At 44.4% G+C, this 14468-nt stretch overlaps 1 protein-coding gene across 14 annotated transcripts in view; it reads right to left on the bottom strand.

Annotated features, from left to right (window-relative positions):
* Positions 1-14468, bottom strand: part of CAPN10 (calpain 10) — a 44912-nt gene that overhangs the window by 17452 nt on the left and 12992 nt on the right. For 13 of the 14 annotated variants that reach the window (XR_003858571.1, XR_003858575.1, XR_003858574.1 and 10 more), the window contains 4 exons: positions 12246-12442; positions 11767-11984; positions 5744-5885; positions 4385-4551 (listed from right to left, as the gene is read on the bottom strand). Coding sequence is in view for 2 of the 14 variants with exons in the window: in XM_029615390.1 (XP_029471250.1) it covers positions 4385-4551; positions 5744-5885; positions 11767-11984; positions 12246-12442 (724 nt within the window). In the remaining 12 variants the exon portion in view is untranslated. The remainder of the gene's footprint in view (positions 1-4384; positions 4552-5743; positions 5886-11766; positions 11985-12245; positions 12443-14468) is intronic. The other variant, XR_003858569.1, reaches the window with a different exon arrangement.

Below are 14468 nucleotides of genomic sequence, written 5' to 3'. Positions count from 1 at the left end.
AACGCGGGGAGCTGTGCTGCCAGAGTTTAATTCACCTCGCCTTTCCTTGTAATATTTTTGTTGTTAAAACGGCAGAGGTGTTAATTCTTCCCTGCCATGGGACCCGAGGGATCAGAACTTCTCAAGGGTCGCAGCAGCCAGAGAGGGGGTGGGACTGGACCACCAGTTTCACCCCAAGTCAGGCAGGAGGTCACCAGGAAAGGAATCCTAGGCTGAACAATCAAGGGGCAAGACCCCTAGGACCCTGGAAGAGCGAGGGGACAGAACAGCTTTGGATTATGCCAAGTAAAGGTAAGCTTTTTTTTTTTTGCTCTTAAAACATAAGAAAATACTTGCTTGATCCTGAAAAGTTATGAAGAGAAAAATCTCCCTGAGAAGAAGAAAGAGGGAACCGCAGGGTGAGCTGTCGCATCTGCTGGAGACAGACAATTACTGAAGGGATGCAAGGTAGGTTCTGTCCTGATATAGGAGACCCTTTTCAGTTTTTCTGTCTCCACCTGCTGGACAGGAGGCTCAACCCACGGTCTGGACTGATCTGGGTACGTACAGGGAAGGCATTATGATATCCTCTTACACCCCCCCTCCCCCCCATTTCCAGTCTGCTCAATTTCTCGCCCCCTTCATGCTCCTCCTCATTTATCTCTCCCAAACCCCCATGCTCCCTATCTCTGATCTTTTCATCCTCTTCTCTCAATCCCACTGTGTTGATAGTTGAGATCCCGTTTCCTTATCCAATAAAAAATACTATTACACTGACACAAGAAAGACTGGAAACCTCTTTGAGGTCAATATTCAAAGGGTTTGTCCAGCTAACCTCTAGAGCCGGCCAGACAACAAAGATTTGAATATTTCTCTCGCTCCCTGGTTAAAATAGTTACCTGCACAAAATTTAACCAAATTAAAAAAAAAAAAAAAAAAAAAAGATGGTGCTGGGGCTGTTCACAGGGTTTGGTTTCACTTTGTCCGGGAAGTGCTGATATTCTGTGGAACACTTGTCTGGGAATTAAAGTCAGGGGAGTGGTGCCGAGTGATTGGAGAAGAGAAGAATGGTGATGGTCCCGCTTCACAAAAGTGGGAGCAGAGAGGAGGCTGCAAACTACAGGCCGGTTAGCCTCACCTCTGTGGTGGGAAAAGTAATGGAGACTCTGATGATGGAAAGGACAGTGAACTATCTACAATCCAGAGGGTTGCTCAATCTGAGGCACCATGGATTCACCAGGGAAGGTCCTGTCAGGCAAATCAGATTGATTTTTTTTGATTGGGTGACTAAAGAATTGGATTAAGGAAGAGTGCTCAATGAGATCTACTTGGATTTCAGCAAAGCTTTTGATACAGTCCCACACAGGAGGCTTCTGAATAAAATGAGGAGCTTGGGAGTGAGCGCCAAGGTGGTGGCCTGGATTCAAACTGGTTGACGGATAGAAGACAGAGTGTAATGGTGAATGGAATCTACTCTGAAGAGACAATGGTGTTAAGTGGTGTGCTGCAAGGATCGGTCCTGTTCAATATCTTTGTGAGCGACATTGCGGAGGGGATAGAAGGTAAAGTTTGTCTTTTTGCGGCTGATACTAAGATCTGCAACAAAGTGGAGATAATGAGAAATGATTTAAAGAAGCTTGAACTGTGGTCGAAGATATGGCAGCTGGGATTCAATACCAAGAAGTGCAGAGTCATTTATCTGGGGTGTGGAAACTCGAAAGAGTTGTATGTGATGGGGGCGAAGGGCTGTTGTGCATAGAGCAAGAGAAGGACCTTGGGGTGGTAGTGTCTAGCAATCTGAAGACGGCAACAGCAACATAACAAGGCAATAGCTAAAGCCAGAAGAATGCTGGGCTGCATAGAGAAGAATATAGAGTAAGAAAAAGGAAAGAATTATCCCCTTGTACAGGTCCTTGGTGAGGCCTCACCTGGAGTTTTATTTTCAGTTCTAGAGAACGTATCTCAAAAGTGAGAGAGACAGGTTGGAGGCGGTCCAGAGAAGGGTGACCAAATGGTGAGAGCTCTCCAAATGACTTATGAGGTTGAAGGATCTGAATATGTATACCCTGGAGGAGAGGAGGGATATGATACAGAGCTTCAGATACCTGAAAGATTTCAATGATACACATTTGACAAACCTTCTTAGTTGGAAAGAAATCAGTAAAACTAGGGGGTAACAAAATGAAACTCCAGGGAAGAAGACTCAGAACCAATGTCAGGAAATATTTCTTCACAGAGAGGGTGGTGAATGGCTGGAATGCCCTTCAAGGAGGTGGTGAAGACAAAAATGGTGAAATATTTCAAAGGGGCATGGGATAAACACTGTGGATCCTTAAAAAGCTGGAGGCTGGAAATGAGGAAAAGAGAGCATGGGGGTAACTTGCTGGTGTGGCGGTTACTGCCCTTAACCAACAAGCCTTCATACTGTTAATGCAACTCATCGCTCTCTGCTTTAATGGCAGGGAGAAAAGAGGAAAAGCAGAATCAATTTCAGACAGCAACCAACAAGGACATGAATTTTACAGTCAGGGAAAAACAAACAAGCATGGGGTAACTTGTTGATGCAGCTGTTACTCCCCTTAACCAATAAGCCTTATACTTGTGATGTAAATGTAACATTCCTCTCTGCTTGAACGGTGAAAGATAAAGGGAAATTGGACAGACAGAAACCAAGGGTCCTGAATAACAGTTTGGGAAAATCAGTATTGGGGGGGGGGGGGAGGGGAGTAACTGCAAGGCAGATGCCACCCCCTCATGATACCTTCATGGGGGAGACCTGTATGGCACGGCTGGTGCTACCATAAGCTGGCTGGGCAGACTGGATGGACCGCTTGGTGCTTTTCTGCCATCATTTCTATGTTTGGATGAATGCTGCTACTTATCTCAATGTCGTGCGTGGCTCGTGGTTTTTACACACGAGCGCATGTTTGTGCTCGTATTTTATAACCCGGTCATATCGTTTGCACACAGGTTATAAGATTACTGTATCTGCTTCGCATGTACCCACATACGTGCACACATGGACACGCGCGAGCAGCACTGAAAGTTATCCTCCCTATGCGCGGTGGTCCAGATAACCCCGTCGCTCTACCTCATCCAATGGTGTACATAAATCTTCAATTTCCATTTACAGATCAAATGCGCGTGCTAGTAAAAACCGCCCTATAAATCACTGACAAGTATTTTTACTGCAAGTGGGAGAGGGAAGATGTGGTGATGTGCGATGTCATGCAGTTACTGAATTTAGGCCCAAACTACCTAAGCTACAGCTTATGGTCTCAGATTATGCAGGACCTCTAAATTATTAAAATTTCTAGTTTTACATTTGTTGGTAATGTTATGGGGCTCTTAACAGGTGGCAGAACAGATAAATAATTTACTCTTTCAAATAATGCTAAAAAAACAAGGGGACACTCCATAAAAACCACCAGATTTAAAACAAATCAGGCCTATTTGTGTTGAGCTAAGATGTGTTCTGTGTATAATATACTTCTGTATCGATCTGCTTGGTTTGGTACTGAATTCAGTGCCACTATTGAAGACAATTACAAAATAAGCACTGCACAGTGTGAGATGCCTCAAGTACAACGGGAGCTTTACACTTAAGAGACATGCTTCCAACATGTCTAAACATTTACACGGTAATTTTAACACAAGTGCACATGCGCCCATAGATGTGCACGTTGGCATGCGAGCGAAGATATGCTGGAATTTTAAACTGTGCGTGCACGAGCACACATATGTCTTAAACACACACCAACAGTGCGCAACTATGCTCCTAATTTTCAAGAGGTTTCTTGAGCAAAGCTGGCGCATGCATCTTCCAAAGGACTTTTGGTCGGCTTTTATGCACATATGGAAGCCGATTTTAACACAAGCTCCCGCGAGACACATTCCCAGTTTTCCCAATTAGTCCATCAGTTTTGTCGAGTTGATATCAAGATCTTTCATCTTGCATTCCCCCTAGTTGACCCGGACCCTTCACCCTGTCCTGTAAGCCCTAAAAATCTCAAGATCTACAGATCTGCTTCTCATCAGGAGCAGCAGTAAAGCTATGCGGATCTCTAGCCTACGTGAGCTGCGATTTTAAAATACGAAGTTACGCCCCGCCCCAGAACACCACACCCCGCCCCGTTTCCACCCCCTTATTTCTCATGAGGCATGTGTGTGTAATTTGTGGCTTTTTTAAATCCTCACTGCTCGTGCATGGACCACATATGCAGGCATTTTTGTACAAGCAACACCTTTAAAAAAAAAAAACAAAAACAACCTCTTAGCATCCATTTAGTGTGCCTCTAACATTCAGCATCCAAGAGGCATATGCACACACATCTTTACCACTGCAAAAGCTGCAATGCAAACCATGCATATCTGTCTAGGATAAGCCCTGGGGTACAGCACATGCCTGTATGGAGGCTCTGAAGGTGGCCCTCTTTGCTGATTGGATAGCCAATAGTGACCTCATCAAACTCCCGCAGAAACTCCTCCTCGTCCATCCAGAATTCTCCTTCCTGAAGCTGGGAGAGGAGTTTGGAAGTAACTGCGGGCTCCAGTTGTCTCCACCCATCACCGCTGAAATGAGAATGCGAGAGAAATCAGAGCTCCACCTTCTCACAATGGAAGGTCCGAGGGGGCAACTGTTGGGTCGACACTTTCTGTAGAGAAATGCAATCAGGGCCACCCCTGAACATTGCTGGGAGCATGGACTGCGAGGTGTGTGAGATGCGATCACTGGGATCTGTGAATCTTCAGGTCAGAAGTCTGATTCTAGTGTAGGCGTCTGCTATAGTCAGAGGGAAAACTGTTGCCAGTATTCTGCAAAATCTTGGGCTGAGCTCAAGGAACGGAGGCACAGAACTAAGAAGTGAGAAGTTTGCTGGTACAAGATAAAGACAAAGAATTACAGTCAGTGAGACTTCTCAAAAACTGTGATTTATATTCCACCTTTCAGACATTCAAAGCAGATTACATTCAGGTACTGTACATTTGAGTCTATTGAAAACCTGCCCATTTAAAGCAGGCTTATTGCTAAGTGGTTGTGTGAGAACAGTGCTTTTTTCCCAGCTATTTTTGTTGTCATAAGCGTTTTATGATTTTGTGTTTATTTTATTGAATGTATAAGTTGTATATTATGTAGGTTGTATTGTACATCACTTAGTGCCCTGGTGACGAATAAATCCCAATAAAGATAAAAACGAGTTCGTGAGTAAAGAATTAGGGAGGTGGAGGAGGGTGGCCATACACAGAATGAGTCAACATCGCAGTTCTGCATTTGGGATTGTTTGGGGGGGGGGGGGGGGGTGAGGCAGGGATAGGGAGTTACCCTCCCAGCTCAATCAACGCCTTGACGACCCATTCTTCCTTCTCAATATCCCCCCCTTGTGATTTACAGCTATGGGTAATATATAAATTATTTTAAGCTGGTCTGCCACTTCAAAGAGGATTACATAGTGATTGGTCAGATAAATCAAATTGAAAGCATTTTTAATGAAGCTTTTATGAACAAAAATTTGTGTTTTATATACATCTATGTTTATTTGATATTATGTATGTTTTAACTGTACACTGCTTAGACCATTATTTTGTAATTTGTAGTTTATATAATTTTTAAATAAATAAGTCATTACATAATAGGTTAGGGATTACTAGGAGGCACTGTATTAAGGTAGTTTGCTACTCCATGAGTCACACAACACCCCAAAGACTCCCACCCCATCTCCTGTCACCCTTCTGATGACCTCCCTCTATGCCACCTGTGACTCACCCATCCTGCCAGAGCCCCTTCCAGCAGCGCCTCCCCCAAGGATTCCATATACGGAGCAGCAACAACTCTCTACCAGAGGCATGGCCCACATCTTGAATATCTAGGATGACAAAAGCATGCAACTCCCCCAGCTCACCAGCTTCTGTGTAGAAAAACAGAAAAACCATAACAGTATCTGCTCTGTGGGAGAACGATCAGACCCCTTTTCCCAGCCAGCCTTGCGGCTCTCTATCACAAAACGTAACAGCTTAACACAGCTAAGAGTTGGCCATATTTCAGAACAATCAGAGAAAGGCTAGCAGCAGTTCAAAGAAAGGTAACCAAAATAGTGCATGGACTGCACCAAAAATCCAATGAGATGAGACTTAAAAATGTATATATTTATATCCTCCTGCCCCCCACCAAGAACTAAGGATCAAGTAGGAGGGCTTAGCTTACAATCCTTTTGGTGCAAGTGGCAGCATTGGGATGTCTCAGTGGTAAGCGACAAGGGAGGCCATTGACGTCACATTCGGATGTGGTATGGTTCTTGAAGGGGGGTCCAAGCATTTACAGCCGCTGGTGCACAGATTGTGTCCAGCGTGGAGTTTGAACTTAGTCTGAAGCCCAGCGAAAGCCTTTCCCTTTCATGGGGTCATTCAAGAAGCTAGTGGTCAGGGAGTGGGATATTCCAGAGACTTGACTGAAAATAGACCAAACTATATCAAAGTTGTAACCCCTACCTGAGGATGCCCTAGGGCTGTGACGCTCCCCAGTTGGACACTTCGGGCTCATCTGTGACCAAGACCACCACCATCCTGGTGGCAGGGTCGGCCACTTTGAAAGACCTGAAGGATTGGGAGAAAATCTCAAGAGGATGTTTGAGAGTTTGCCTTGGGCATCCAGGCAGCAGTCTGCAAATAGCTTTATGCAATGTGCCTGTTTACACTGAGTGAAACACTTGCAGGTGGAAAGAAAGGGACTCCTTGAGTTCCACCAAGCAAGCGGAGCACTTGAAGGCAGTATTAGCCTATGTGGCAGATGCTTTGTATGATTTAATTCATACGTTCTCCTATAGCTGAGGTACTGGCCAGCAGATGTGTGGTCCAAGTCACAGCTGGGTAATCTCCACTTCAAAGGGAAGCTGGTTTTTTGGGAAAGAATCTGGAGGAACTGGTGAAGCACTTGGGAGAGTCAAAAAGTTAATTACCTAAGGACAGAGGGATCAAGAAGATCTTTCCTTATCAATCATGGAGTAGAGACACCAGGAGATATCATCCATCCAGAGGATCTTCCTCCTCTCAGAAGCAGGGCGCAGTCAGAATGCAGTCCTTTCGGGGCCCATGTACACCAGTCCGGGAAAGCTTCAGTCAAGGAGCCAGAGGAAGCAAGTCTGTGCAATAAAACGAGTCTGGTCAAATCTTCCTTAGAAATAGTTGGAAGACTATTGGCCCATTTTTACGAAGAGTGGACCAAAATCACAATGGACCAGTGGTTACTGAAGGTGATAAGAGATGGCTATATGTTAGAATTTGCTCATCCAGTTAGAGAGGCCTACATGGTCTCCTTTTTGCCTCCTGAAAACAGGAGGCAGTTCATACAACACTGGATCGGTTCAGGCACCTGCAAGTACGAAACCTTGGAATAATAATGGACCCTGAAATCAATCTAAAACAGCACATATCACTGAACAAAGGAAGGCTATGCTACACTTATGGTACTCAGAAAACTAAAACCACTACTAACACCAACTAATTTCCGAACAGTTCTACAGGCACTACTTTTCTCCAGCACAGACTACTGTAATGCCCTTCTACTAGGGCTCCCAAACACAACATTAAGACCACTTCAAATACTTCAAAACACAGCAGCTAGAATACTAACCGGAAAAAGGAGGAGGGACCATATAACTGAAACCCTGGCGGAACTACATTGGTTACCTATCGAACACAGAATTAAATACAAAATCCTATGTACCATACATAAACTAATACATGATGAGAAATTGGATTGGCTAAACACAGCATTAAGAGTACATGTCCCACACAGAAACCTTCGATCTACAAATAAAGCACTCCTAACCATTCCTTCAGTAAAAACGGCAAGACTAACCGAAGTGAGAGAAAGGGCCTTATCACTAGTAGGCCCCATACTTTGGAACACAATGCATCTAGAGATCAGATTGCAAAGTGATCTCAAATCATTTAAGAAAAGTTTAAAAACATGGCTTTTCAAACAAGTATTTTATAAAGAGATGGTAGAATAAAAAATATTTAGAAACAGGCAGAAGAACACTGGCGCACAGTAGAGTGGTCCACGAACTCTACATCACTATAAACATAATTGTAACACTTTGAATAGTGAATTTTACTCGTGAACAGTACCTCACAGGTCATGACCTACCCCACTAAACAATTGATTGTCTTTAATGATATATTGTAACCGAACCTTTAGCAGCACCTGTTAGAATGTACTAATGTACACCCTCACCTACATTAATTTATATGCCTACATGTAAACCGTTGTGATGGTATATGACTTAGCGACGGTATAGAAAAGATTTTAAATAAATAGTTCCCTTTCCCCTGAGGGAGTGTGGAAAAGGAAGGTATTCCATTAACTTTGTGGTTTCGAAAAAGAAAGGTACATACTGACTTATTCTAGATCTACAGATGATGAATGTGGCTCTCAAATGGCCAAGGCTTCAAATGCAAACTCTACAATCCGTGATAGCAGCGGTCTGCAAAGGGGAGTTCCTGGCAACTTTGGATTTGACAGAGGCTTATTTGCACATATAGATTCAAGCAGAGCAACAGAAATGTCTTTGATTCATGATTTGGTGGGGGGGGGGGGGGGGGGGAATAGTTTTCAGTTTCACTCCTTCACACCCTCCTATTTGGATTAGCGACAGCACCGTAAACCTTCACCAAGGTGATGGTGGTGGTAGCTATGGCTCTATGAAAAGAAGGCATCTTGGTGCACCCTTATCTAGACGATTGGCTAATTCGAGCAAAGTTGAAGACCCTATGTCAGCAATTGGTACAGCAAGATATGCAGAGGTTACGGACTCCCGAGCTGGATGGTGAACCTGTCAAAGACTAACTTGGTTCCAGCTCAGTCGCTGGAGTACCTGGGGGCCAGTTTTGACACCCAGGGTTGGCAAGGTCTCTCACAACAGACAGGGTGATGAAGCTGCAGGCATAGGTTCGCTGGTTATTACAGCTATCAGTGCCCAGGGAATGGGATTATTTACAAATTCTGGGCTCTATAGAGTCTATGCGCAGTCTGGTTCCCTGGGCATTCTCACATATGCATCCACTTCAGAGGGCACTCCTATCCTATTGGAATTCACTGTCAGAGTTTCAGCTCCCACTACCTTTTCAGGGGGAATCCATGTCCAGTCTCTCATGGTGGCTTTCTTGGGCCAATCTGGAACAAGGAATGAGTTGGAAACTCCAGATTGGGTGGTAGTAACCATAGATGTAAGCTGGAAGGGTTGGGGTCCTATTTGCCAAGGGCAGACAGCTCAAGATTGGTGTCGACGGCAGAAGAATTGAGGTCTATTAATTGTTTGGAAATTAGGGCACTTCACTTAGTGTTACTGTTTCTTTCACTGTCGTATGGTCAAAGGCTTTGAATTGTCGAACAATGATGATGATAGTGGCTTATATAAATCAAGAGTCGTATGGTGACTCTGGAGAACCAGGAACTTTTCTGTTAGGCAGAACAGCACTTGTCAGCTCTGGTGGTGTCCCATGTTCAGGCAGATTTTCTCAGCTAGCAAGTGTTGGATCCTGGAGAATGGGAGATGGTGGACAAGGCACTGGCTCTCATTTGCTACAGCTGAATTTGATAGCATTCAGACAGAACACCAAGGTATGACGGTTTATCCATTGCAGACGAGAGAACGGAGCAGAGGGAATAGATGCTCTGTTTCTTCAGTGGCTGAAAGATACAGTTATATGTGTTTTCCCCCCCATGGCCCCTGGTAGGCTGGTGGTTACAGTACATCAAGCAGCATCCAGGAAGGGCAATTCTTGTAGCTCCAGAATGGTCACAGCGGCCATGGTTTGCAGATCTGGTAAATCTTGCAGTGGACTGCCCTCTGAGGTTCATGAATCTTAGAAAGCTGCTTCATCAGGGCTCAATTGTCTTGAATCAAGTAGATTGCTTTTGTCTCATGTCCTGGCTATTGAAAGGAATCGTTCAAGAATGAAGGGGTATTCAGAAGATATTACCACCTTACTACAAGCTAGAAGACCTTCCACCACCTTGGCTTATGTCAGAGAGTGTATTCGAGGCAAAGTGCCTTGCAGAGGCAGATCTTGACCTTTTTGCAGAAGGGCCTAGTGAGGGTCTTGCATTCAAGTACCTGAGAGTTCAGGGGGCAGCATTAGGCTGTTTTCATGCTAAGGTACACAGGGTATCTCTGGTTTCACATCTAGATGTAGTATGTTTTCTTCGGGGGTGGGGGGGGGGGGGGAGAAGCATTTGCATCCCTCAGTGAGAGAGTCCTCGTGGAGTCTTAATTTGAAGCTAAGGGCAATTTGTGAAACTTCATTTGAGCATTGCAAATGGCATTGCTCAAGGATCTTACCCTGAATGTGGTTTTCCTGGTAGAGATTTGTTCGGCCAGAAGGATTTCAGAACTTCAGGCCTTGTCTTATAGGGATCATTTTCTTCAGTTTTCGGAGGATGCAGTGTCCTTGCACATGGTACCTTCCTTTTTACCAAAGGTGATCTCTACCTTTCATCTCAGGCTGATGGTGGAGCTTCCCCGCTTTTTGAAATTTTGATTCGATGATTCTGCATGCAAGGAAACTTCATTTGTTGGATGTCCATCAAGTCTTGTTGTGCTATCTTAAGGTTACTAACGGATTTCAGAGACCGGACCAACTTTTCATTCTATGTCATGGAATGAAAGGCCTCCAAGGCCACCATTGCACAGTGGCTGAAAGAGGCAATTGGGTCTGTGTATATTTGTAGAAGTCTGACAATTCCTGAGAGGCTGCAGGCAGCCTCCTGAGGAGAGTATCAGTTGGTTTGCCCAGAGGAGATCTGCTGGGAGGGGACTTGGAGCTGTGTAAGTGTGAAGGGAAGACATTACCAACTAGATGTTTGGGAGCTGGCAACAGCAGGCTTGGGGGAAAGTGTGCTGCATGTGGGTCCATGCATTTGGACTGATCTGAACAGGAATTAGAGGAATTTATTCTTACCTAATCTTCATTCCTGGAATACCACAGATCAGTCCAGAGCCCAGCCCTTTCTGGAAAGGCTGCTTTTCTTTCAGTATGTAAATAAAGCAGACCTGATTGCTGGTTGGGAAGTTTGCACACCCATAGTCTATGACAGAGCTCCAGTTTGGGGCTTCTCTTTCCGCTTGCTTGGTTTAGGAGGGGGGAGCGTTTGTGTTTACATTTAATCTCATCTTGGCTTGGGTATAGATCATACTTAGAGACTGCAGGTGGCACACTCTTAAACAGCAATGTCAATAAAGCTTTTCTTCTCTGTCCCTATCTGCCAGAAAGGATGCAAAACCTATGCATCTAAAATGATCTGTGGTATTCCAGGAATGAAAATTAGCAGGAAGGAACCAGTTTTCCTTTCTTCTGGATAACGGATCATAAATGCAACCAATTTGATAATTAGGTAGATCATGATCCACAGACCACAATTTTCCCAGGTAATAACAGCTTCCCCATTAATAGATGTTTGGATAAACAGTGCTCTACTCTGTTTGAATGTCTCGGTCTTAACTCTGCTGTCTCTCCTCTCCTCCAGGATTTATATATTTAAGTCCTTACGTCTCATCTCATATGGATTTTGATAGCCTTTTGAGATCATCCATACTCTATCCACATCATTCGTGGGTGATAACTACACAAGACTGCCACAGTGGATCCAAGGCAGAAACTTTCTTGAATTCCTGTTTCCCCTGATACAGCAAAACTGCTATAGCAATGGAAAACTAAGATTTGATGCTTACCTTGTAGAGGACAAACAGCTCATTGCACTAATTAAAGCCATATCATGCATAGTGTTACCTTTCCTGGAGCTGAGGACGGAGCAGCTCATAAGACAGCGATCTTTCAGCTTCATCAGTTTCTGGAGGATCATCTCTTCTGGGACAGCAACAATTCCTCGGCTACCAGGGCGTCCTGAGAGATCTCTCAGGGTCCATCTTTCAGCAAGCCCTCCCGTCAAATCAACCAAAGCATCTGCCACTTGTCCCGCCCACAGCTTCTCATAGGAGCCATGCAGCCTGTCAGAATAAAACACAAGGCTTCTGCAGTCCTAGGGCACAGGGTATACAGGAAACACTGAGACAGAACCAGCAGCAAAGAGGCAACTGAATCAAGCAATGCAGTCACCAACTGATGAAAGGCACACAGCATCTTAGGATTTGTACCACCTAGTAAAATAGCAGGATTATAATTTTTGGAAAAAGATGAAATAAAAGGGAAAATCTGATCATTCACAGAGGAAGTGCCACCCCAGAAGAAGAGATGTGAACAGTGCATACTTTGCAAATGCCTTCTCCAGTAGCGGAAGCCAAAAGATATCCTGGGACTGGCACCGAGAGAAGCAGAGTTTCCCACCAATGCATGGCAGGTAGTCATCAATGGTGACCTCCATCCACTGCCCAAACTGCCAAACATGACAGGTGAAAGAGCCGTTGTACCCATGCTCTGTCCAGCAGGACTGCCCTGTGGGAATTACCTAGGGAGAAGGGAAAAAAAAAAAAAAAAATTTAGTCTTACCTGAATTTCCTTTCCTTGAATCCTGCTACACCAGACCAGATGTGTGGGTTCTCTCCCCCTACTCGCAGATGGAAGCACCTTTTTCCATGACATCATCACTGATAGCTATCATGGCGCAGCTCCAGCAAAAAGCCGTGGAAGAAAAAACTAACAAAAGATTCAAACTCAAATAATTTGAAACAAAAAGATCCTCAAAAAAAAAAAAAATCCTTACAAACTTAGATAAATGAAGAGGGAAAAAAAAAAAAAAAAAGAAAGAGGAAACAAAAAATAAACCTCTAGTTGCCTCTTAATCTCTGTAAATCAAGGTCCACCACTTCAAATACTGCAGAGTGGATCCTGGACTGGTGTAGCAGGATTCAACAGGAAATTATCAGGTAAGATTACATTTCTCCTTATCCTGCTACACCAGTCCAGATGTGTAGGAAGTACCCAAGCCAATTAATCTGGGAGGGAGGAAGATAGGGGCTGCCCTGAAAACATCAGCTCCAAAGGTTGAGTCCTATTTTGCCTGAACATCCAGACCGAAATGTTTAGTGAAAGGAAGTAACGAGGACCAAGTAACCACCTTACAAATATCTTACAGGGCAAGAATGGAAGCTTCCCCACCCCCCAAGAAGAAATTTGAGATTTCACAGTTCGCCTGAAGGACCTCTGGAGGTTGCCAACCTTCCAATAATATGAATAATTTCTTTTTCTTTTAAACCATCTAGCCAAAGACGTAAGCTATGTCATCCTTACAAAGCTGTGAAATAAGCAATCTAAGATTTCATCACGACATAACTAAGAAGAACCAACACACATCCAATAAGTGGCGTGGCCTCTCTACCATGACACTCCCCTCTCATGAATACTCGTAGATAAGTCTGATTTAAGTGAGACACATAAGTGGAGTGGCCTCTCTACCATGACACTCCCCTCTCATGAATACTCGTAGATAAGTCTGATTTAAGTGAAACACAGAAACCAGTCTAGGTAAAAAAGGATTGGTCTGTGAGACACAAAACAACGAGAAGACCAGAAAAGGATTTCTGCAAAGTCAATGCCTCTAGCTAAACAAATGGCCACCAGAAAAATCATCTTTGGTGACAAAAGTTACAGAAAAGCACTATGAAGGAGGTCAAAGACACTACACCCCTTGAAGGAAAATAAGAAAAAAAAAACATCTGACAAACATACTATGAAACCCCCTGAACTGTTCCTCTATAAACAGGAGACAGCAGCCAATTGAAACTTCAGAGAAATTTAGCATCAAACCTGAACGCAACCCTCTGAGAGAACGCAAAAGTGTTGGAAGCACCCAATTGCCACAGCAATCCAGAGCACTCCCTGCAGCTAGCAAAAGGGCACTCTTATCCTTTAATAGGATGAGTACTGTGTGCAGGTATGAATGGTCTGGAAAGGAATACGATGAGCGAGGTAATCAAGTGTGCAGATGATACAAAATTGTTCAGACTAGTTAAATCACAAGCAGATTGTGATAAATTGCAGGACGACAGCCAAAACCGAAACGTGGACCAGCCCTGTATCATTGCCAAGGCTTAGTACCTTCCTGAAGCAGCGCCAGAATTGTCCCTGGAGGGTCTTCTGTCCCCCCCCCCCACCCCACAGGACTATCCCCAGGATGAAGTTGTGAGAAACCTGTCGCTGCAGACACACACTCCCCCCCCCCTCCAGTGCTCTTGGACGGGCGAACATCCCTATTAACCCGAAATCTAGGCCATGCGCTGGCAAGCTTTTTGCCCCTGGACTTTTTTTTTTTTTTTTTTAATTTTAGCCAAAACAGACAAACGAGGGAAGAAAAGGAAATAAACTACTTCCTGCGTCCTTATGGAAGGGACAGGATCACTGGACAGTCACACCACTGCTTCGTGGGAGCGAAGGGATCTGGAGCACCAGATGATAATCAGCCCCACGCTACTGGGAGCGAGCTAAGAAAGTGTCACCAAGCCCCCTGCTCGCCTGCCTTCACCAGGGAGGATAGC

This window comes from Rhinatrema bivittatum, chromosome 9 (genome assembly GCF_901001135.1).
Source record: "Rhinatrema bivittatum chromosome 9, aRhiBiv1.1, whole genome shotgun sequence".
Taxonomy (NCBI): Eukaryota; Metazoa; Chordata; class Amphibia; order Gymnophiona; family Rhinatrematidae; genus Rhinatrema; species Rhinatrema bivittatum.
Note: the sequence above shows the minus strand (reverse complement) of the source record. Positions and strands in the feature narration are given on the sequence as shown.